The sequence below is a fragment of the Astyanax mexicanus genome, chromosome 8 (genome assembly GCF_023375975.1).
Source record: "Astyanax mexicanus isolate ESR-SI-001 chromosome 8, AstMex3_surface, whole genome shotgun sequence".
In the NCBI taxonomy this organism is placed as follows: Eukaryota; Metazoa; Chordata; class Actinopteri; order Characiformes; family Acestrorhamphidae; genus Astyanax; species Astyanax mexicanus.
In genome coordinates this window covers 30665718-30691329 of record NC_064415.1, presented here as the reverse complement: position 1 = coordinate 30691329, position 25612 = coordinate 30665718, and the positions used below count along the sequence as shown (strand labels likewise).

At 36.9% G+C, this 25612-nt stretch overlaps 1 protein-coding gene across 1 annotated transcript; it reads right to left on the bottom strand.

The window, feature by feature from the left end:
* Positions 1-21902: 21902 nt before the first annotated feature.
* LOC103039337 (DNA damage-inducible transcript 4-like protein) lies at positions 21903-25612 on the bottom strand. Its single transcript, XM_007255733.4, has 3 exons — positions 25490-25612; positions 24942-25070; positions 21903-23417 (listed from the first exon to the last, which is right to left on the bottom strand). Exons 2-3 carry the CDS (start codon positions 25030-25032, stop codon positions 22915-22917), a joined length of 594 nt encoding a protein of 197 aa, XP_007255795.3. The 5' UTR covers positions 25033-25070; positions 25490-25612; the 3' UTR covers positions 21903-22914.

The window sequence follows — 25612 nt, the reverse complement described above, 5'->3', positions numbered from 1 at the left end:
AATATACAAAATATTTTAGTTTTCCAGGTTTTTGAAAAAAACATTAAGCAGTAGCAAATACACTAAACAATATATGTAAAATGCATTTGGCATAAAAAAGTATATTCCTTTTACTGTAAGACTTTGCATGATTATTAAAACTTGTTAATATAGTTGAAATGTTCATTACACATAAAGAATCCCATGCCCACACACATCTTGTTGTGCAGACAGTGAAAATAAACCGAAAGCACAGCTTTATCCTATGCATTTAAAACCTTCACTTCATAAAACAATTGAGTAATGCTTTATAATATGGCCCACATTTTAGAGTGTAAGTTTCCTTAACTTCTCTGTATAAATCAGTACATTCAAAATACACACCAGGTCTTACTGGTACTTAAATTATATACAAATAAAGAAATATGGACAGCCAGGAACAGGAGAGTAACAACATTCTGTGTTTTACAGTGTAAGTAAAAGAGGAACTGTGTGAGTATAATAAAATCAGAATTGATTTTATGCTTCTAGCAGACCTGGATGTTCAGTACTGCAGCAACTCAAAACTGTCAGGCTGCAGGAAGAAAACTTAACTCCAGAGCAGACAGTTATAGACATTTTGGCTTGAGATGTTATGGAATAAGATAATGGTAAATGTCAGGAAATGTTACCCAATTTTATATGTACTGGTTTATCCAGAGATTAAACTATAAGTTTGGGAAAATTAAATTTTGTGTACATGTCAGAAAGTTAACCAATTGCTTCTCTCTTGTTCCTAGTTGTTCATATTTCTTTATTTGTACCTTACAGTACCTGAAACATATTTTGTATGTATTGGTTAATACTGAGTTCCACCATAAGTTAAGGGAACTTACACTCTACTAACGCTGGGCAAATTTCACTCTATTAAAAGAAAATACCCAGAGCAGATACAAATGGAATACTTTTTTTTAAGGTCCAAATATCTAGTATTTTGTCAACCCTGACCTCTGGGTAGTTGGCACCATCTTATTTGCATTCTCCCCATGTAAGCCCTTCTGCCTGTAACTGTAAGTTCTGTGTTAACAAGCTTCAATGATTTTTGGTGAAATGTGTTTTTGCATTATATGGCACAAGTTCTGTTATTATTTCATGTTTATAATTAGTTGTCTATTTTCAGCAAACCTAATAATGTTACTCTGTCTTTCGCTCTTCACACTCTAGTTCTTAGGTCTAATACATTGTTTAGCAAATCAGGCCAGAAGCATGTCACCTATTTTAACTAGAAACTGTCAGATGAATCAAGTTTCCATGCTTTATAAATTATAAATTATAAATAAATAAAAAACCCAGCTGCTACACATCTATTTATCTATCTTTCTATCCTTACTTACATTTAGCAAACATGGACTTCTCTAAGAAACTGTTTAAATATCTGCTAAAGTGTAAAAGACTAACTAAGTGTTGAACCAGCTTGCATTTCTTATAGGAAGATAAAGATCCAAATTATACCTCAACATCAGCAATAATTTAACAGTGTAGAAAATTTGTAGATAGACCTAAAAACTAAAAGAGCAGCAAGAAAACTCAAAAGTGTCTCAGGAGTAGAGCAGAGTAGGACCAACTAGGAACAAGGAGACTTTTAGTTGTAATTTCTGCCAGAGGGGTGCTACCACGTCCTGACTCAGAAGTTTTGCCAGACCATATATTTATGCTATGAGAGAGAGAGAGAGTAACTGTGCATTAAGGTTTGTTGAACATATCAATATATTGTAATTTATGTTTAATTAGCTAAAAAGGTTATTTTTACTGCTTCTAAATGCCAAAACATAATACAATTCATCACCTGGCCAAGGGTGCCCAAACTTTTCCATTACATTATCTATACAGTCTGAGAAGACCTAAAATTCAACCTTGTAACAGTGGATTATATACAAAATAATACAATGTACTTTTGAACTGGTTATATTGTTTGTTGCTGCTGTCCAGGGAAAAACACAAATCTCCCCTTTTCCGTTGTTTTCTCCAGCATTTGAACCATGTAGCTGCTCTGGATAAGTAAATAATTCAGAATGAATAGAGCAATAAAAATGCTCTAAAATTACATGAAACAATCTTATTTTTCACTAACTTTCATTCAAAAGTATAAAAACTGCCTTCTCCTGTAAAATCACTATTTAGGGGATTCATGATTTTCACTGCACAGCAATGATGTTCACAAGCTATATGTGGATAAGCTACTGGAATTGAGGTTTCCTGATCTTGGATGAATACTTGTGACTTTACTGACCATTAAACCCTATATATTAAGACTAAGTAAAGTTCTTAGACAATTTAAGGACTCAAAAGAAGAAGATGACTGGCTCTTGTAATGGTGCAACAACGTGTCAGACAAGAAGAAGACAGCAAAATTGACCAATTGAAAGTCTGATAGTCATACTGAGGTCATTTCACACCCTATTATTCCACCCTTACCCCAGTTTAACAGCTCATTCATCTGAAGAAGTGCCCTATTGCAAAACAGGAGTACATCAATCTGAATTACAATAGAACTTTTTCACAGTCTCTGTTATGAACAATGTGTCTCAAGCCCTCAACATATGCCAAGATAAGCTTATTATTCAAGGCTGAAAATTCAATATTATGATATTTTCCAAATTTACCATACTTTCAGGGAACCATATAATTACTGTAGTTTGAATTTGAAAAAACATTGGACAGTGAAATGTTCTGTTCAAAGTAAGTTAATGAATTAATGCTTCTTGAGGGCTTTTTTCATCATATTTGTTAAATATGTTACAGCTTTTTTTTTCGCTCAATGATTTTTTTTGCATTTTCTTCTTACTGTAACAATCCACAAAAATAAACATACTTTTTACATACAATATTTGTATATTATTTGTATAAGGCAGGGTGCGAATTACGGGGGTATTGGGGAGGTGGGGGCAGACCACCCCAATTAAGACTTTAACCCCACCTAAATTGGTTAAAACAATAGTTTGGGGGTCAAAACATTTAATAATGCTACATATAACGTTCAATACTAAAAAAAAACAATACAGTATCTATGCCTGGAAGAATATTGTTATACGATTTCAAGCACCCCTAAAGTGGATCATACCATTCCATGTCAATGAACATTTCTCTAGTTTACCTGCCTGCCTCATTATTGGTCAGATGGCTTGTGTCTAAGTTATGGCACTCAAGCTGCTCGAGCTACAGCATTATGTGTAAGTAGCGCTTAGCTTTACTTAGCTTGAAATATCAACTTTAAACACAATTTCCTTACATAAATACCTCACATTTGCACATTTATCCCGCCTTAAATGCTGCTAATTTACCATTCCGCCTTAAATGCTGCTGTGGCGGCACACCGTCTTCAAGCTGTCAATATTTTTGGCGCTTTTAAGGTGGAACAGAACATTATAATGGGAATCCACTTTCTGTTTTATCTGGACTGTTTGTGATTTCTGCACACTCTCAGCAGAAATGGGTAAAACTCCAGTGTCAAAATATGTGGATGAAATAGGACAAAAGCCTTATCTACAGGGGTTTTCAGTCACATTATTTTCTATTTATTTAGAATTTAATAACAAATGATTTCTATAGGAGAGATCCTGTATAATATGAATTAAAATGTAATGGCAAGAAAGCTGATGAAAGATAGCAGCCAATAGCATTGTGTTTGTTTTTAACAGGATTAACTGTGGCTTTTGTTGTATAATATATTATTTATGACTATAAAGGTTATTGTGTTGTATGTGCTACATTAACTGATGTAATAAGTTTTTCTTTTACATGATGTAGATATTACAGTAAGGTGAATATATCTACACTGATGGGCGTTGTGGTTTGGAAGTGAGGTGTGTTCAGGAATATTTTTGCCGTATTGCTATCTTAGCAACGGAAAACACAAGTGTGCCATTGTCTGAAAGCAACCTAGGCATTGGTCAGACGTCATTGCAATCTTGGCAGTGAATTGTCAACAGATTTATCCATAATGCAGTGCAAAAACCCATAGCACTTTTACATCAACAATAAACAGAATGAGTGAGCATTACAAAAGCAGGTCAGTTTACTCTGCTAAGAAGTTTTGTTAATGTCCAGGTATACCCAGGGGCATAGCAGCAAATTCTGCACCCTCCCTGTCTGCACCCACAACTCTTAGTGTCAGTGGGCCCCTATCCATGCCATTACACAAGGAACGTGAGCAAAAACAAATCAGGATTTTCATGAGCCCCTCTTCCTACTTGGGCCCTGAGTAGTCAGGTCCACTTTTCCCCCCATTACCACACCCATGGCTGTGCCCCAGAAATGTGCCAAAGTCAGAGCTAACCTGTGTTTTAAAGGGAATAGCAAGTGACACGTCTTTTATGTGTCTAAGCCGGGCAAGGTTTACTTTTCACGTTGTTTTGATAGCAAAGACAGACTGACAAACAATAAATCAAGCCGCACAATGCACGGTTGACGGTTTATATATGTATATATATATCTATTGCAGAAATAAAAAAGGGTTTCTATTAGTATACAGTTGTTTAAGAAGTAATCAGAATTCTCAGTATATTAAATGGATGGATAACAGGTCTACACTGATGTCCTTCTGATTTGTGGATTACCACAGTCATGTGTCCACAAGGTGGCTGTATGTACTCTTAAACACAGACTACTCTCTGCACTGCTGCATCAGGTAAAACACACAGTTACATCAGAGACGTCAGCTGGTAACTCGAGAACATTTGGTTAGATGGCCTTCCTAATGTAACAGAATTTATTATCATTTGGAAGAGTATCAAGGAAAAGGACACATAGTTCATAGATTCATTTCTTGCATGCTTTAGAGAGCATCAGTGTCAGCATGACTGATCACACTCTTTTACTCATGTAACAGCATTCGTTACACTGTGAAGCAGAGCAGTCCTCTCTTCACAATGTTTCTTCTGTGTTGCATCAGACAGCATGATCTGCACAGTTTGTCTAATGACATCAGTTTCATTCTCTGTGGAAAATCAGATTCTGTTCAGCTCATTTTGGGAATCTTATGCAAGCGTTTATCTGTCAAAACTAAAACTTTTAATTAGCTACTTACAAAGTTTGTATTTGCTAGAGCCCTCATATCACCACTACACAAATTAACACAAAACATCTGAGTGCTACAACAATTTAATAGAATATTACAAGCATTAGTCTATATAAAAGCACAAACTAGGCTAAGGCAATGGTTATTCATTGAAAGCAAATGCCTTTCCTGGGGCCCTAAGCAAAATTCTGAGAAGGGGCCATCCCATCTGAACTCTGTGAGCATTTATTTTGTTGATGAACAGAAATATCAAATAAGCATTGGTGACTAATTCTACAACAGCATCTTAAAGTGGTTAAGAATAAAAATAATCCAACATAGCTTTTTATTCTCCACCTTAAATTGTGCAGCAGTTTCTTCTAGTCTCTGTAACTGCTTGAATGTTTAAGGTTAAACCATAATAAGAGTTGAGAGATCATAGCATCATCATTAATGTGGAAATTAAATTTTGAAAAAATTAATAAATTAATTTGTGAGGCAGCATGTGTAGTAAGTATATAGGGAAGTCCGGCTTTGCAGATAGATACAGTGGCTTGCAAAACATTTATACCCCTTGAACTCTTTACAATCACAAATGTAAATTGTATGTCTCTACCAGCTTTGTGCATCTAGAGACTACGATTTTTACCCCATTCTTCTTTGCAAAATAGCTCAAGTTCAGTCACTTTGGATGGAGAGCGTCTCTAAACAGCAATTTTCATGTCTTGACACAGGATTCAAGTCAGAGCTTTGACTGGGCTATTCTAACACATGAGCTGCACGTTTCTGCAGCTCCTCCAGAGTGACCATGGGACGGCCATGTTTTGGTAGGTTTGCAGTTGTACAATACCTTTTCCATTTTTGGATGATGGATTGAACTCGGGATGCTCAAATCTCGGGATATGTTTTTATAACCTAACCCGACTCAGAAACATGCGAGTAACACCATGGCCTAAATACAGGAAAGGTAACTAACTTTGTGTTCAGAGAGCCTGCTTTGCTTTGTTAGCTAGCTTGCTAACAAGGTAGATCAGTCTTTCTTATGAGTAAAAACTTTTGGGTCCAAAGACTGGAGCTCATTCCAATTGATGCATATTTCCTACTTAGTGTACTACTAGTAACTAATGTTTTAATATAATGTTTTTTTTAAATAGTGCTTTTTCTTTGGAGTTGTTTTTGTGATTGTTGTGGGCAGGTCTAAGGAAAAATCCATGGCTAAATTTATTTCTAAGTCCAGCTCTGCTGTCAAACAGAGGCAAAATAGAGGACACTTAATAAAGCAACACTGCACTCCTGCCCATCTTCTCCACTCTGCTCTTTCTCACCTTTCTCACTAACACTCTAAATTCCTTCTCTTAAACCTACTCATATAATATATATGATGCCCCTCACCCATCGTCTATTTCAATAACACCCTGACCTGACATCCCCAACCTTTATCCTCCTTCTCACAAACACACTGCATCCCTGCCCATCATCATCTTCATTCATACACTATATAAGTAATTACGTTGCTTTTCAACATTTATTCTGACTGTTCAAGTTTCTGTTTTGATATTATTGTAACATTTACAATACGGGCCACAAATAACATTGTTACCTTAAATGGTTAAGTAATGTCTCAACTAATTATTTATTGACACTTTATACAACAGTTAGTTCCGACCTCACAATCTGATTGGTTGAGAAGGGTTCTAGCCGCGCTGATATTTGTGATAACATCACGGCCTTCTCACACTAAACTTGTATCACTCCGCCGACACAGGACCGTTTTGAATCATCACCTCCACAGGCAGCAGCGTTAGCTTAGTACAGGCTAGCGCTTAGCCACGGCACGCTCACCTGTCTTTTGTAGAAAAAAGGGAAGGAAAATCGCTCGGCTAATGCCGTCTGACAGCCAGAACGGTAACTTAACCTGCCAGGCTAGGCTAAGCTAAGTTAATGCTGAGCTAAAGCAAGCTAGCTAACCTAACCACAGTCCATCTGGCATGCTAACCAACATCACCCAGCAAAACAGGCAGAAATGCTCAAAAAATGCGCAGCGTTCACCTGAAGACGACTCCACAGAGCAGGAGAGGAGAGTATTAGTGTTATTTCACGGTCCTAATGTTACCATCTTCGCTTATTCACAATTTTGTTTTCAAGCTAACTTTTGTGGTGTAAGTTGTGGTGGAACTACTTTTTGGCGGAAGGCTCAGTCCATATTAAAGCATATTCATTCTGAATTTCTTAAAGTTCTTTGATTTATTTTCTTTATTCATTTTGTTAAAAAAAACTGTTGTATAAAAGCAATAGAACACTTGAGGTTGTGTGTTATCACGAATAACATCACGGCTGTGATGATCTACAACACTCGCCTTTGGCTTGTGCCTACAATCAAATTACAGCCGTGATGTTATGTTACACAGTTATAAAAATGCTGTGAATAATAATAAATTAAGACATTAGTTACAAAAATGCTGTAATAATTAATATTTACTTGACTTGTTAACCCTCCTATTGTCTTTGTGGTCAATTCAGCCCTATTCAATGTTCAATAACTTTTTAAAATACATGATTATTATTTTATTTACTTCATAATTAATGACTTCTCCTAATTAAATGGGCACAACCAGGGAAGCATAATATGAATATGATGATATGTTTTCAATGCATTTTCAGCATTTCACACATATTTGTTTCGGATGATGTGACGATCACTATGACATTACCATAACTGTATTAGTGCAAAAACCACTGATAGCTCACAAAACAGGGTGTATGCAATAAGTGGGTCCAGGGATTACCATTTATTCACAATACCATGTGACTGTAACTGTGGATGACTGTGGATTTTTTTTCTTTTTTTAAGGCTATTTAAGTAGCCACTGAACAAATATAGCATGTGACATAAAGTTTGGAAAAAATTTAATTATTATATGAATTAAAAAAAATATTTTGTAGGTCAAAATTGCTTGACCCCAAGGATAAAAAAATGTCAGTAAATTTGAAGGTGACAGGAGGGTTAAAAACACTTGTTGTAAAATTTTACGGGTTTAGTATGTGGCAGAGTAAATTTATCGAGCAGGTTAGTGATTAAGGGTCAGTGTCCACGATCTTGGGGGTCATAGTGGGTCAGTTTTCTGGACATAAATTATAAACTATATTTTTTTCAATGGAAAACCTCCAATCACAAAGCTGTGTAGTCCAAGACTAGGCTAAATCCCTGTCTGGAAACTGTCTCTAGATATGGCAGGCTCAACAGCATACCTCCGGGGGCAGGAGGGGAAATCTGTGTCTGCCAAATCATTGGGATAAAATGACAGGCATAGCTGAAGTACTGATCCTGCTGACCATACAGTATGCATCCCACTGATCTCCACCTCCTTTACTCTCTCTCACACACACACATTGCTGTGAGGAACCTGATACCTTGATCCCATGTTTCACTCACATCTGCTCAAAATGCTTCACAGAACAGGCTGACCCAGTTCTGCTTCTGTCTGCTCAGCACAGAGAGAGAGAGCAGAGGACCAACTCAACACATGACCTGAGGAAATGATTAGACATCAAATCTGCCTGCTGTTAAAATTTTGTTAAATATTATGTGATTAAAAACGAACACTGAGCAAAATAACGGAAACATGCACGGAAAATGCATGAATCAAGAATTTTATATGATTGGGTTTCCAGACACGAACTATATCTTGCACAAAAATGCATAACCTGTGGTTTGATTTTTAGTCTAGACTTAGGCCTAATCGACATAATCGAGAAGTAAAGGTTATATACTGTTAAGCTACTTTTAGAAAAAGTAAGTGGCATTATTTTTACAGGTATGTTTATTTCAACTTGGACTTTTTAATATAGCAGTTTTCTGACAGGCTATAAATATGTCTAAAATGTCTATAAATATCTGTAGAAAGTTCTGTAGGAAGTTATCTTCCAGCTGCAGGGATGATTAAAAATAACTATAAACAACAGTTGTCAGAAAATGCTGCCAGAAAATAAAAATTTTAAACCATTTTGTTTTTTGTATTGTAAGATTTATTATTTCCAATATTTGGACCATTAGACCAGTTCATTATGGAGGCCATGAAAGTGGCTGATAATCCAGGAAACCATGCTTGAAATGTTTGAGTATAGAACAGTTATCACCTAGGATAATAGAACATCATGAGAGAATAGAGGTTGAACTGTGGCATATCCTGCAAAATTGATTTTGCATTTACATGATCGTTGTAAGACCATTGGACTTTCTCAACCATTATAACTTCTAACGTTTCAGCAATTTCCTTTTAACACCCAATAACACTGCTTACAAAAAAAAAATACTTTGACACGGTCGGCTTACTTTAGTAACCCTGCCTGACATGAAAAACACTTTGTCTTCAATGGAAGTAGATGTAAAACGATTTTATTCCAGGTCAACTTGGCTTTTTTCCATTGCTCAGGAGTTCTGGCCTGTGCTTTTTTTTCCCACTGGCCATGGATGCATCCCATTTCCCAATAGCAACACTGCCATAAACTCCAGCTTTGTGGAGCTTTGGACAATAGTGTTGTAAAGAGATTCAGTCACAGATGCTATTGTAAACCTGTGGTGATGTTTGAGAAGCTTACTACCATTGTAAACGCTGTAAAGAGGGTTAACCTGGAGAAATGAGTTAAGCTTCACCTGTGATGAGTGATGAGCTTCTAGTTCTCTGTTTGTTTTAAGTAACTTAACAAAGTTATTTTGACTCCATACACTTACTTCCAAACTTTTTATATATTTTTATTGATGAAAATGCATAATTATGTAATTATTTTATCATTCAAATTTAACATAATTGGGAATTTCTATATTCTTTTATTAAAGGCAGTTAATTTTATCCATCTAATCAAAGTAAAATAACTTGCCTTGCTCAAAGATCCTCATTGATACAGCCCAATTAAATTCCAAAGAACACACATTGTATGATCAAATTAATGTTGACTTGGTGTTTAATTGTCTAAGATGTATTTTATTGCAAATTTTATTCATACATGCTATAAAGTACTTTGAGGTTGGTATAAAAAGGGCTTTATAAACACACATATGCTCATTACATAGTTTACGAATCATATCCATTTTATTGATACATTCAGGGTTTCATATTTGAAATATCAGCCAAAAATATATAAAAACCCACAAAAAACTCTTCCAGTGACTGAATCTAAAACAATTTGTACATTTAAAGTACTTAAAGTAATCTTCTCCTCATCTTGGACGGAAAGTTCTTCCCAATAGACTGGGTGTTCCTCCAAACGGATGAAGGGCAAACCTAAAATGATTATGATCATAAATCATATTGCGCAACAAAACATCCAAGCAAGCCTCAAATTTAAGTTTGGCCTGATAGTTATCTAGATACACACAGTCTTACAAAAAATAAACACATATAACCAGATGTCCTGTTCATGTCTTCTGATGTTTTAGTTATGGAGATGAGATTGAGATGAGATTTTACATACTTAGGAATTTAAGGAGCTGTTCATGAGCCCAAGCTGAAAAGATTTTGGGTGATGCAACAAGACAGTGACTCAAGACATTGACTGGGAATGATTGAAATAGACTAAGAATTATGGTTTAAAACATGATTTTAATTCTGGTTTTGCTATGGTTTTGCTATTCATAGATTTGAAATGGATTTTTCTCTGGATTTCTGTATATTCTAGCATCAACGTTGTCCAGTAATCAATGGTAATAGTCGTAACCGAATCTGTAGCTAGAGCCTTTTGATAAAGTACAGTTCAGATTGATCCAACATTCTTTAAAGAGATTTTCATACCATTAGTTTGAAATCAGAATTATTAAATATGGAGCGTTCTCCTTTGGTTTGGTTTATTTTCACACAGGGAAAAATACAAGTGCACCAAAAAAACATATAAGAATGTTCTGTCTGCTTATTAGTCAGATCTGGTGGGAACAAAAAAAGTAAATACAGGAAGTAGTTTCTGTGTTTTAGACTAGATTATAGTTTATACAATTCACACTAAAATGTACAGGTGTAAAAAAAAAACCCTAACCCTAAAACACACATGTGAGACTCTCATCTATCCTGCCTCCAGAAAAAAAATTCTCCTAGATGTGTCACTAGATGAGTTATTTACTGACTTTAAACGTAAACTGAATATCCATATCTTTTATTAGTAATTAACTAAAAAAATGAACTTTGTAGTAGTTAGGCCTTTGGACCGAGGACCAGACTGCAGCACTGCAGTTCTTTTAGTTTAACAGTAATAAATATTTGAGGTAATTAGGTTTTTTTTTTAGTTGAGAATTCACTAACTGTTTCATTTCAACTGAATTTGCTATTTAGAAAGACAGTCAGACATTAGTTACTTATAATCAACATCTAAAGCCTAATGACTTACAGGAGAAATCTGATGTGAAATGGTGTAGTGGGTGTAGTGGAAGTTCAAGTTAATTTTACTTATTTAATGCAATCAAATGGATGACCTTGGGAAATAAGTGAATAGATATGAAAATAAAACACTGTATATAATTTTTATAAAAAGTCATTTATAAGTACTGTCTTTCTGTTGAAAGTATCTGTATCTCATTTCTCAGCATGACTTTGCAGATTAGAAAATTACATTGTGTGATATTTTGAATTTTCTGGATTGCACTGGTGACAGTTATGGAAGAACACTGATATTTTTAGCTGCTTTATCCTTGCATACCAACACTCGTTTAGCACAGCAGACCTTTTATTTGGAAGTCGTCCCAATCAAGCCTGTTACTAAAAAGCAATGCTCAGACAGCGCCCACTCCAGTATCAAAGCCAGATAAAACCTGTGCAGTCCCATGCACTGATTTATGGCTTCATTCTGAACAGGACGACATACAGGACATCGTAGACTGAGAAGGTCAAATGGCACAATGAAGAGTTTCCGCATGCTGAGGCCGGACGACCTGCAATTTCCTCATCTTTACTGACATGAAATAATGTGGCTAGATAGTTTACTGCAACATTCTACAAAGACTTACATAAGTAACATAATACTTTTGAATCAGCATAGACATTTGTAGAATTGCTAGTGTCTGAAGGTTCACCAAAACCAAAAGCAAAGTAAAAAAACATATACATATATACTGTATGATTCTTTAGTCCAATACATAGATTTTCTTTATATATAAATTTATGTTAGAATTGTATTATATAAGAAAATCTGTTTCTATGTTTTTTTTCTGGAAGAAAAATCCTAAAATAGAGCTGACGTTCTATAACTTCATAGGTTTTAATTAATTAGCAGGAGACTATAAAAAAAAGTGTTAAACCTGTCTAGAACTGACATGTGTGCAGATTATTGTAAAATTTTATAAGTTTAACATTAAAGGAATAATCAGTACAAAATGAGGCTGAGAGTGTGAAACGGTTCCACCACCCTTTCCCAGTCATAAAGCTCATGCAGGTTGCCAGATTGAGGACACAGTGGCAACCGATGATGAGTATGATAGGATTGTGAGCAGTTGACTGTTGAAATGCATTGAAATGCCCCTCCCTACTACTACCTAGCTAGCAACTACTGCGTAGCTATGTTTAGCTAATCTTAGCAGAACCTCAGTGCTTACTTGCTAAGGGGAAAATTAACCAGTTGGCATCCATCTTCGGAGTTCTCCTGGGCTCTAAATTGTCTTCATCTGTCAAACTCACTGCCAATATTTACTCTTATTATACTCCATTTACACTTACATTTTATTATAATCTCTGGTCCCAGGAGCAAATTGTTTGGCTGCTGTTTCTTTCCTAACCTGGCAGATCAGGGTGTGGAAATGGGACTGGGGGAATGATGATAGTAGGTTCGGAGTCTAAAACCCACACAGATTATTGTGACAAACCACCCAGTTCAAAAAGGACACACTGGCTGGAATTCTGACAAGAGTTGCCAGTGATTAAACTAAGTATATTTTCTTAATATCTGATTATACATACTGATAATAAAAAAACAAATCCTTATTGAATCCTTACATAATCTTTTAAGAAGACCTTATATTTAAAACATAATTTATTATATTTCAGGCAGATGACCTATCAACCATAATGTATTTTTTATCATTTATTTACTTGGTGTATTAAAATGTTGCATCATATAAAAACATAGTGTATAAAAGTGTACACAAGTTTCATTATTTATTATTTTGATTTCTCACATACGTCTTTATTATTTTAAAGTATTTTACCACCACAATCACCCCACACCCTAACACCCAATGCTCACACTATTGATACAAGCTTAAGTTTACATGTTTACAATTTTTTACGTTACAGTTTTTTTTTACAAAGTCCTCAAGCTTCCCTTCAGCTATATAGGACAGTTTCTTTAATGCCAGGTTGCTGGACATTTTATTTAATCCATTGGTTTATCTTGGGCCCCTCAGTGTTGTTATAGTTCAACACAGTCACATGTTTGGTCAGTAATAAGAAACAAAACTAGCAAGCTTCCTTCTTTTTGCAGTCCCTCCAAAGCCATCAGGAAAAGAGTTTACAATCCATTGGCATGTCACATTCAATTAAATGAGAAATAAATGTAGTAACCTTTTTTCAGTTAATCTGAAGCTCTGAATATTGCCATACAATAAAGAAGACTGCCCTTCTGCACCACATTTAACACAGTCATCAGAAATATTTGAAATGAAATGGTGACATGGGTATTCATTATTTATTATTAATAACCAAAAATATTGCATTAAACATCCTACACACAGTGTACACTACGAACAATTCAACAAACTAACAGTATTTTTTAGGATGTTGAATTCCTATTTTTTTTATAGATGTTTGTGTGTGTATAATATATTTTATTTACATCAATTATTTAATTTATAGACGCTGCTATAATGTAATTTCTGCCAGCATAGGTTCTATAGCCTTCCTTATAACTGTTAATGTTTCATCAACATTTTTCACTGCACTCTTACAAACCAGCGAGATGTTTAAAACAGTTTCCAGAGATGCAGAATCCGCTGGTGGTGCCACAAAACAGGATCCATTTCATCCCAGCAGTCAATCATGCTAACATGTAGGAACAGAACGGGCTGTGTAGCAGAGATGTTTACGAGGGAATATAGTGTTGCAGGTCACTTTCAGGTTAGATAAAATCAGTAACATGGGAAGCCATGCTTCATTTAAACTGTCTTTAATTTAGAAGACCATGAGTTGGTGAGAGATGTGTGGTAAACATAATGACACACACTCTTTGAGCCTCACAGCGTTTGGCAAGGCATGTGCCTTAGACTCTCCAAATTGTGCTTTTTTCTATATAATGGCTTCAGGCTTCAGGCACTCTAGCCACCACCTAATTGCTGCAGCACAGGAAGTACCAGAATCAGATGCTTCCAGGACAACTTTATTCTGCAGGTCATCCCGCTGTCAAATAGTCAGTAGTGAGTTAAAGGTGAGTTAACATGTTGAATATGAAAATATTGAATCTCATAAACCATAGACAGTCTCACTCGCACCATTAACAGGTCACTGCATCTGTTTTAATGTTTTAGTAGCATTGCTCCAATAAACTCAGTCTAAACTAATGTCTTTATAGTTTTTAAATAAAGCTGGTATTTCTTGTTCCTGGACTCCACTAAAAATGTTGGGAACTCTTGCTTTTAATTCATGCTTTCACCACCTCCACAGAACACACGTAACACATGCATTTCTGGACAAGCTTAGAGATACAAAACTGTCTATCTGAGAAAGTGAATTAATAGCTCTGGAAAATTATTGCATGATTTTACAGCTCTGGAAAGTTATTGAATGATGAGTTTCTTTTGAATTAAAAACCTCTGGAATGTAATCAAGAGGAAGATGGATGATCACAAGCCATTAAATCAAGCTGAACTGCTTGAATTTTTGCACAAGGAGTGGCATAAAGTTATCCAAAAGCAGTGTGTAAGACTGGTGGAGGAGAACATGCCAAGATGCAGGAAAACTGTGATTAAAAACCCGGGTTATTTAACCAAATATTGATTTCTGAACTATTATAACTTTATAAATTTTAGCTAGTTTTCTTTGCATTATTTGAGGTCTGAAAGCTCTGCATCTTTTTTGTTATTTCAGCAATTTCACATTTTCTGCAAATAAATGCTTCAAATAACAATATTTTTAGTTTACATTTTGGGAGAAACGTCCGTAGTTTATAGAATAAAACAACAATGCTTATTTTATTCTAAGATATACCTATAAATAGCAACATCAGATAAACTGATTCAGAAACTGAAGTGGTCTGATTTTTTTCCAGAGCTGTATAGTAGCATTAAGGTATATACAGTAACTGGACCAAAAGGGCTGCACAAATTTATTCTATACATCATTTTTTTTCTGTACACTACAGTGCATGGGAAAAATGTACAAAGGTACATTAAGGTAAATATTTATTTAAATTAAGTTGATATTTTGTGCTGTCTCCTGGTCTTTTATATGCTTTTACAGTATAGTCTAGAACAGACAGAATTATAATAATTTTATTTTTGACATAAACTTACAACTTTTAATGTACGTATGTGTGTGAGAGAAGGTGATAAAAAAAGAGAAACAGAGAGAAAGAAAAGAATATCTTGATTCCACCCTGGTGTAGAGTGCTGTGTAGTTTTGGCCGACACACTGCTAAATCAGCAGCCCTACCTCACAGCAGCTGCTGAGCACACACGCACACGCACGCACATATGCACACACACACGTTCATGCCAAATACCATGGCCATAGTATGTATTTGTTTCTCAGTCTACAGCCACTGTGTTTAAGCAGTTTACCTTCAGCTCCTACAACCCAACCACAGTTTACTCCAGAGCTCGACCTCAAACACTGAGCACAAAGATCAGAGGTGTGGATAATCAGCATTGTTTTGGGACGTGTAATTAACGAGTGTGTTAGTCAATGTGCATTAGAAAAGATGTGAGCAGTTGAGGCTTTTTGTTGGAAGCCAAAATAGATGCACCTCATTCACACCTATCAACCTGAAACCACATTAAAGTCTAGAAACATTTAGATAATCAGGAACATGAATCACTTAACCCACTTCCACTAATGCAGTGGCACCACATACTAGCACACAGATAAACATTTAGACTCATTAGTCTGAACAAACCAGTCCACTAATTCATTGTTGTCTGTTAGGGTTGAATATACAGTTGTGTCTACAAACTACATTACAGATACATTTACTAATGAATTGCATGAAAAAAACTGTTGCAAATGTGTGAAAAAAGACTTTTTTAATAAATTGTTTTTTTTAATAAAAAGTTGGAAGGCCAATTACCCAACCCACTCATTAGGACCCCCTATCACTAGTTAAAGACTAGCATATGCCTTTTCCGAAACATGCAAAGTCAGTCACTGCCTATTTCCAGACTGCATTACTGGGAAACCAGCGCATTTGGAGGAAAGTGCAGTAACCTGGCTCTAATACATCAGCTAACAGAGGACTGTGCTGATCAAAATGATCTTGAGAGTAATGTGATTTAAGATCACCATTTACCAACGAAGTGAGAGCATGGAAAATTGTGCTATTTCAGACTCTGGCTGCTGATTCAAACCAGTAACCCTCGGATCACAGTGGCAGTACTTTAGAATGTTTTTACACCAGCACTATTTGGTCATCTGTAATTGCATTCGGGTACAGAGCAAAACAGTTGTACAGAGACCTGCGTGAGGATGTGGTCTCGGTCTGGTTCCAAATAAAGTCCAGAGCCGTTTGCTTTGGTAAGAACGTGATTTGGTCTCGAGCCGACCCAATTATCAAATATGCTCATCATATTTGGGCTAAACTGCTTGTCAGGTGCCGTTTAAACTGATTAATTAGCCTGATAATTCCCATAGCTTTTAACACCCACTGTCTCTTTTGCAGCTGCTCCATGCTAAGCTGTTTTCACACTGAACTCCTTATGTGCAGCGTTTACTGCTTGTGGCCACAGAACCCCACTTACCAATGGCAATTTTTCTGCATTCATTGGTAAAGTAGCTTTACACTGCAAAACTTTCTATGGAGGTCTGGAACACTTTTTTGCTATATTTACTTTCTTCCTACCTTGCCAGATAGCTCTGTCCAATCAGAGGAGACAAAAAGCTCACATGGTTTGTTGGGAAGCATTTTGGTGCGTTTAGGTTTGCGCTAGTGTTAACAAACTCATTGAATGATTCTGACCAGAGAAAGAGATTAAAGAAAATCCAAAGTGAACTGGACACAATAACATTACAGTGTGCAGGAAACTTCCTAAGTGTGGGCGATATGGCCCTAAAATAATATCACGATAATGATAATGATACAAATATTTTCATATATCCAGGACTGAAGGAAAATAAAAGAAACTGGACAGATATAATCGGTCTCTAATAGATATATAATGGGAAATGAGAACAGTGTGATTTTTTCTTTTGCTAAAAACAGCAAAAAAGTAAGACCCTGATGTGATAATTAGGGGTGGGCAATACAACATTAAATTTTAGGGTATAATATTGTTCACAGTATTCCAAAATGTTGGCACTATTATTGCATACGATACGATATTGCACACCCCTACTTCCACCACTGCAACACTTATATATAAACAAAACCTCTTAAACAAGATTGTACAAGACACTGTATGAATTTGAACAAGGATTTCTATTAAAATACAATGCTGGAGTAAAAAAAAAACAGGTTTCTGGCAAACTGTAATATGCTTAAGTAAATATAGAAACTTAACCCCATGCAAATGTGTCAAGGAAGTTAAAACTGATGAATGCAGTGGTTATCGTTATCAGGCTCACTTCCTTCATTTTGAATAACAGATAACAGCATACTGTACTGCTAGAAAGCTGTAAACAAACTTTGTGACAACACACACTAAAACTGTACTAAGAGGTTTTACTATTAAACCATAAGCATGTCCACATACACTGTAGGGCTGCAACTAATGATTATTTAAGTGTTCGACTTATCTGGCGATTTTTTTGTTTTATTAATCAATTTGTGTACTGATATTTTTGCCATTCTCTAATCGCTGCTATTAAATCATGACCATAATGATTATTATATGACTTTATTGAAGACACTGTGTTTTTAAAATCATAAAAGAATTGTAATCACTGTATTTGTGATATGACAAAAAGTATTGCATTTACATGTTTAGTTTAATCTCGGACATTTACACTGAGATTATAAGGAGTATCCCAACCATTCTAAATGAGATCCAATCCAAACGGAAGTAATTTACATATATACTAAAGTTAAACTAAACTAAAGGTTTTTATAGAAAAAAGACAATAACAGATACTTTGAATAAATTCTTATGTATCTTATCCTCCACCATTTACTACTGGTGTTGATGCTCAGTTAGAATACTGAAGCTGAAGTTATTTACCTTCACTGCAGCACATTTCACACTCACTGTCTAAAACAGATCAGGCCTCAGAAGTCACTGCGCCAATATGTCTCCAGCACCCTGGTGTTACAACAGCTCTTCACCAGGTCATTCTGCATTCTGCCTTCCAGTCAGCTTTATGCTAATTACTGTGAGAACTATTCAGTCAGAAGAATGTTGTTATTGTTATTACAGCAGGCTTACAATGCTAACAATAGGGCCATAGCATTGCTCATGCATTTACCAACCCCAATTACTCCAACTTCAGTCCGAAACTAATGAGAGTATTCATGTGACATATCAGTTGTTGTTTTTTTTATGCTCATCAGTTGACTTATTTCAGGATGGCAGCATCCGGATAGGTAAAACAAGGTACCGTGTCTATAAACAGTGTTTTAATAAACTACCACTGTTCTCAGTGGCTCGTTTTAAATGTCAGGGCCCTTACAATTCAACCAATAAACATTAGAGCTACTTTGAGCTCGTTAATGGTGTAAAAATTGTGATTTCTTTGCATGAGAAATGCTATGCCCCTATCACTAGCATTGTAAGCCTGTTGGGAGCATTAGCTAAAAGTGTCATATTCCATAATGCTGGAGGTGAACAGAGTTGAGTTATTCAACAAAAGTTTGTACTCACTATCATGTTTCACTACAACCCGAATCCATTGCACAACGCATTTCTCCTTTAAGAGGATCACATTACAATCACCACTCTCCGTTAGGCAGCAGGTTGCAGTTCAACTCCCAACCTAGGCAAGAATTTTACCAAGCTACACAAAAAAAACCAACATGGGCACAACTGCTAACACTGCATTTACCTAGATCCGTTACATAATTGCACTGTAAGCTGGTCTGGATACGAGCATCAGCCAAATGCTATAAATACACACTTTTATTACTTCAGTAAGGCAAAAAGAGTCTGGTTAATCGTTCACTGTTTGCCCAGAATTTGCCCTTCATCATGTTTGATGGCAGTTTAGCTGCACAAATGCTTAGATGCACTATATTCCTCAAAAGTGTTCACTTACCCATTCAATTGAGAGTGTTTCTGTGCAAAGAACTTATTAAACATGTTTTGTATAGTCCATAGACCTATTCCAACATAGGTATAATATGCCCCCTTTAAAAATATTAGACCTACATCTTGATTGCGTCATTCCAAGTCTATTTAGATGGGGTACGGCACGGGTCGGCAATTAAGTTTGGCTGTGGGCCAGATATTTTTCAAGCCATTATTTGGCGGTCCACAAAAAAAATCTGTTTTGTAAAAAAAAATTGAAATGGGATGGGGTGCTACAGACTAGTAGCTCTCCAGCCCAGAGGGTTGTTAAACCCGAATGCAGAACAGTTGATCCCAAAGCAGGTAAACCCAAGAATTTAAAAAAAAAAATAAACACACTGATCCTCACGCGGGATCGAACCCGTGTTGTCAAGGTCGAGGTCTAATACAACACCCTTGTAAGGAGATGGGGAGCCCAAGAATGGGCAGAAAAATGAGAACGGTTGGAAAATAAGGTCACGCCAAGCATGACAGAGAGACAAGGAAGGGGTGTAAACAAAAGCTCACCAGAGAAGCATTTTATTTTTTTCACTGTCGTTCATTATATTTTAAACAACCTCACAGGCCAGATATTTAATGCTTGCAGGCCACATCTTGCCGACCCCTGGTGAATGGTATAGTATCTGTCCTAACTAACTGATCTAGTATCTAACTGATTTAATAGTAACAGCATCAAAGGCTGTTTTTAACAAAGAATGTGTTTGTTTTCTCACTGCTTCTACTGTATTACCTAAATCTAATCCAATAAATAACAGTAAATACAGTGGATCAGCTTTCACCTGATGAGAAATACGCTTCTCTTAGCGCCAACATGGATGCAGGTTAAATAACAGCTGAAATGTCACACAAACTCATAAGGTCCGTAGTGTAGGGTCATATGATGTGCTCATATACACTGCAGTCACACTATTTACACATAGCTGCCAGAGGGACACCCTGGCCTCCATCTCCACTCTAAAAATGACTCCAGACGGACGTGGGCAGATCTTTCTTTAGACTTTACGTACACTGTGTTTTGTACACATAGGCTCTCTGACGTCCAGGCCCATCCCTGGATAAGTCCATGGATATTACATCACAGAAGCATCACTTATAAACTTTTTTTAATGGGAGTGTATGAAATTTCATCTGCTCTACTAAAATGATTTTATTCCCCCACACACTTTTTTTTAAATCGGAACTTGGCCTGGCCTAGGTTACCATGAAGTTCAATGTCATGAATATTATGATCATTAACAAAAGAAGCCTGATACTTTCAGGCTGGAAAGAGGGGGCTTAAATTACATTACATTACATTTCATTTGGCAGACGCTTTTGTCCAAAGCGACTTACAATAATGAAGTACAAAAGTAATAGGAATTAAGATAACCCATTTTTAGATAGGGCTTAAAGGAGGTCGAAGGGAAATAAAGGGATAGAGAAGTGAAGGAGGGGAGGAAGGAAATGGGGTTAGAAGTAGTTAGTGTGTTAGAGGTGTTAGGAGAGTAAGTGCTCTTTAAAGAGCTCTGTCTTCAGGAGTCTCTTAAAGATAGCGAGAGATTCTCCTGATCTGGTAGTGGAAGGTAGTTTGTTCCACCATTGGGGAACTCTGTATGAGAACATCTGTATGAGATTGCTTTGTGCGAGTGTTTGGCAAAGCGAGGCGACGTTCATTGGAGGAGCGCAGCGGCCGGGAGGTAGCGTAAGCCTTCAGGAGTGAGTGCAGGTAGGAAGGAGCTGTTCTCTCATCACCTTGTAGGCGATTGTAAGAGTTTTGAATGTGATGCGAGCATCAACTGGTAGCCAGTGGAGCTCAATGAACAGTGGGGTGACATGTGCCCGTTTTGGTTGGTTGAAGACCAGACGTGCTGCTGCATTCTGGATCATTTGGAGTGGTTTTACTACGCAGGCCGGGAGGCCAGTTAGCAGGGCATTGCAGTAGTCGAGGGGTGAGATGACGACCGCTTGTACTGGTGTTACTAAAACAGCCTAGCAATAATCCCCAAATTGGTCTGAGATGGTTTGCTCCTAGTTAGTGGTGAAAAACTTTGTGGATGATTTCAGACAGAATTATTCCAAAGCAGGTAGGCAGGCATATTTTGTACTGTATTTAGATGTTTACTTACATGCATATGGTTTTACCATCTGCAAAAAAAGTAAAAATAGGCCTTCTACAAAGTGTTTTAAATTAAACAGTGCATAGAACTTAAGATTTTAAAATAGTACAAATTCAAAACTACTTCATAATGATCACTACAATTGGTCAGAATATTTGCAGATTCTTGCATGAATGTACTCAGCTACTTTAATTTGTACCCATTGCTGGCACAGACGTGCTAATGCACCCCCTCACCTGTCCAGTTCCCACAGAAAGGCATTGCCTCTTGAACAGTATATAAACATTAGCAGGAATTACATTTATAAATAAATTTGATTTTAGACAGTTGTGTTCCAGTGCTAGTCAATATAGTTTATGTTTAGGGCAAAATCAAGCAGACAGACATCATATTAAGGCCTTTTCAAAATAGTTTATTGTCAAATAGACAAGAATATCCACTTCCTGTAACAGGAACTTTATAAAACAGTAGATCCAGTTGCTGAAACAGCACTGAAGCTGAATATGATCAGACAGAACATGTCTTTGAAACATTAAAAAATTCTACAGTCAAGCACTAAACTAGCACTTAACCAGCTTACTAGGAAAAAAAAAAAAAAACATTTTTTAAACATTGCGGCACATTGGAAAAGTCAGATGTGTTGTGCCTTAGCAGCATGTTTTTACAAGCAGATACTATGTGAAAGCACAGTACATTCAGAAACATGTCCCTGCCCACCCAGCCAAATACACCCTACTGGTAGTGATGCCCCACCCCCTCCCCATCCCGGTTGAAAAAAAGGTAACACCTTTGGCTGAAGTTCTTTATAAGTTGGGTTTTAATGCTGTGTACCAGGAAAAACACCAGGTAACAAATGGAGTAAACAAAATTGCATACTAGAAAAATCTGGAAATTCCCAATACACATTTAGTGAGATGGCACACAATTATGGGCACAGCCTCTCAAAACAAGCTGCAGAAAAATCTATACAAATACTGTAAACTCCCACCACCATGTCAACTACCCCATGTCCCATTTATGCATCCCCAGACTCAACATGTACAACACTCAACTAGTTTACATTAATATTATATAAAAAGTGCACAAAAAGGGGTTGCTCCACAGGCAGACCTGTACATTCACATACATTCATAAGTGTTTAAGTGCATTGTACCCTTAAAGCCAGAACACACTTAACCCAACAAACACCAGACACTGAGCTGGTGCATTTTACATGTGATTGGAAGGTTCAACAATGTTGGTTGTCCATTGACACTGTTCTACAAAATGTCCCTTCTTCATTCACACAGGTTATTTGGTTTATTCCTACATTCTAAAGCAGAGTTCCAATAATAGATATGCTGGAGTTCGTTGGATCCATGTGCCTTGGCCTTCAAAACTCCCATCCCTGTTCTCTCATTGGCTCAGCATTCCTCCACCACAGTACCGGCCGCCGAAGAGTACAGCTTCTTCTTAACAAGCCTGAAGCCAGGCCGCAGTTTAAGGGCACGCCGGAAGCCCGGGGGGAAGCATGTGCCAATTCTAAGGAAGTCCCTTAAGCTGGGCCAGCCACCCCCGTCCTGTTTGAAGACCAGCGTCAGTTCAAAGGTGGGCACAACACTTGTGTCACACACCAAGCGCTCCAGCCTCTCGCACCGCCGCTGATGCTGCTCCTCCATCTCCAGACGCACGTCCAGCACACAGCCGCGGAGCCCGCATGGCTCGCCCGATGCCAGCCGCAGCACGTCTCTCGCCACCCGCTGCGTCAGCGTCTCTGGTACCAGCACCTGAGCGCATCGCAGCGTACTAGCCTTAGCCCGTGCCAGGCAGCCCTCCAGCAGCCGTGCCAGCTGCTGACAGGCCCGCTCCTCACACACCTCCACACTGAGGTACGGCTCAGCCAGGCATCGCTCCCAGAAGTCCAGCTCTAAGCAGAAACAGAGGAAAGAAAAAAATAAAAGATCAGACCATTATGAGGTAAAACTACAAGTAGAAACTCTGATGCCCTAATTGCTATTTTAAGAGACATAAAGAGAAGATTTAATCTATATTCCAACATTTGCTAATTTCAAAAAAATTTCCTTCACTTTCAGTGGATTTAGAAATTTAAGATGAAATAACATGAAATGCATTCGAAAACAGAACATGCATTCTAGCAATGAATTCTATTAAATTGCATTATTTTCACCAGTACCAAGCAATACACAATTCCACCAGTCGTGAGATACCCAACATACACAAGTGTATTATTATTAGTAGATTACAGAAACAAGACTGGTCCTTTTCTTTATCTTTGCAATAATTTTTTTTTTATTGCCGCCATTTTATGCCAGTGATACAATAACACAGTAGCATAATAATACAATCCCACATTATGTTTAAAGAGCTATGGTCTTTTATTTATGAACAGTATTCAGACATCAGAACTGGAAAACAAAGGTTTTAATAAATAAACACTGTTTTTACACAAAGTTTCTATATCGTCTGATTCATGTTAATGGGTAAACAAACATGGGCAGTATTTAGGTCAGCCAAAATTGAGACAATGTTCATATATTGTACGATATGTATATTAAAACACAATTAATTTGGCCAGCCTAATTGTGTATATGAATTAATAAGACAAAGGTAGCCCAAAAAGTCTCCTTTTAATCTCTTGACCTCTTGTCCACCCATTTGACAAAAACAGCCTGTCATCTGCAGCCAGGCTTGGGAAAGCTAGTCTTTCAAATTTCAGGTGAATACATATGCTAGTGCACAACTAGTTTAACCAGGTATCTTGCCACCATATGGCATGTTTTCATGTTTTGGTCAAGACAACCAGGTTTTCTTTTAACCTCTTTGACCATGAAAGTCCAGACTAGCTTAAACTCTAGCAAAAGCTGGCATTAAGTTGGATTGTTATACAGGGGAGATGTTAAAAGGCATAGCAAAACAAGCAACATTAACCTCCTTCAAAAATGTATTGCGCATCATATCATGAACAGAGTCATTGCTTAAACTGCCCTTGTTTGCAAATGCAGGCTCTCAAATGACAAAAAAAGATTTTTTTTTTCTATAAGGTGTTACTCAAGCTCTAGCTTTCTCTAAAAATCTAATAAATCTAAAAAAAGGCTGTTGACCATTCATTCCTTCATCCTAGGGGAGCATCATGCTGACTTGGCTCACATTCTCTCATATATCCTCAGCTCTTACCAAGCAAACAATCCTGGGCTAACAAAGGAGCTTTGCTGGCTAATGGAATGACTTCATCTTTTTGCTGACATCATTTGTGTGCATCCCTCCCTCCCCTCTCTGTCTGTCCTGCAGCTCTGCATCAACATCTCTGCAAAACAAGCCCTTCACCCACCGCATTGTTTAACACAGCTGCACTGTGGTGCACAGTACAGTGCAGGAGCTGCGAAAAACTGAGAAAAATGTACATAAATAGAGAAAGATGGAGAAATCTTACCGTTATCGATGCAAGACTGGTCGTATCCTCCTCGGTCAATATATTCCGAGATGCGTTCGGGGTTTTTCTTTAATGTGCTTGTAGCAACCATATTGGCCCTTTAAAGTAAATTCCTCGACCGTATAAGTGCTGAAAGGAGATAAAGAGAAAATAGAACATTTAGCTTGAGTTAACCAGTTAAATGAAGCACAGAAACTGTCAGTGTTCTCACAGGCTACAGCCTTCACTCAGTTCAGCATGAAAATACACCACTTCACTTCACTTCACACTAGCCTGATTTAGGTTACATATATACATATAGGTCACCAAAGCAGTGATATAGCTGGTGATATGATTTAAGATTTATCTGCTGAACAAACTAGTTTACTTAGCTTTAACAAACTCTTTAGCAAGTATGTGAGGAAAATTCCAGTATTCACGTTAACTATTAGTTAGCTAACTAGCTAACTTACATTTTTATGCCCAAACAAACAGCTAGTTAACCAACAACAAGCTAGATACTATAAAAAGACAGAGATAACCACAAAGAACAAGCCATAAACACTCACCAATATAAAACAGGCTCTAGTTTAAAATAAATTAGTTACAAAAGACTTCATAGAAAGCCGTACACGAACACCCAACATGTACAACCACACTTAAACTAAATAAATACACAGTGTGGGAGCGCT

Coding starts and splice junctions, on each gene's coding strand:
- LOC103039337 (XM_007255733.4), bottom strand. CDS start 25,032: ATGGTTGCTACAAGCACATTAAAGAAAAACCCCGAACGCATCTCGGAA. Junction 23,418..24,941: donor CCAGTCTTGCATCGATAACG/GTAAGATTTCTC, acceptor GTTTCTGCTTAG/AGCTGGACTTCTGGGAGCGA.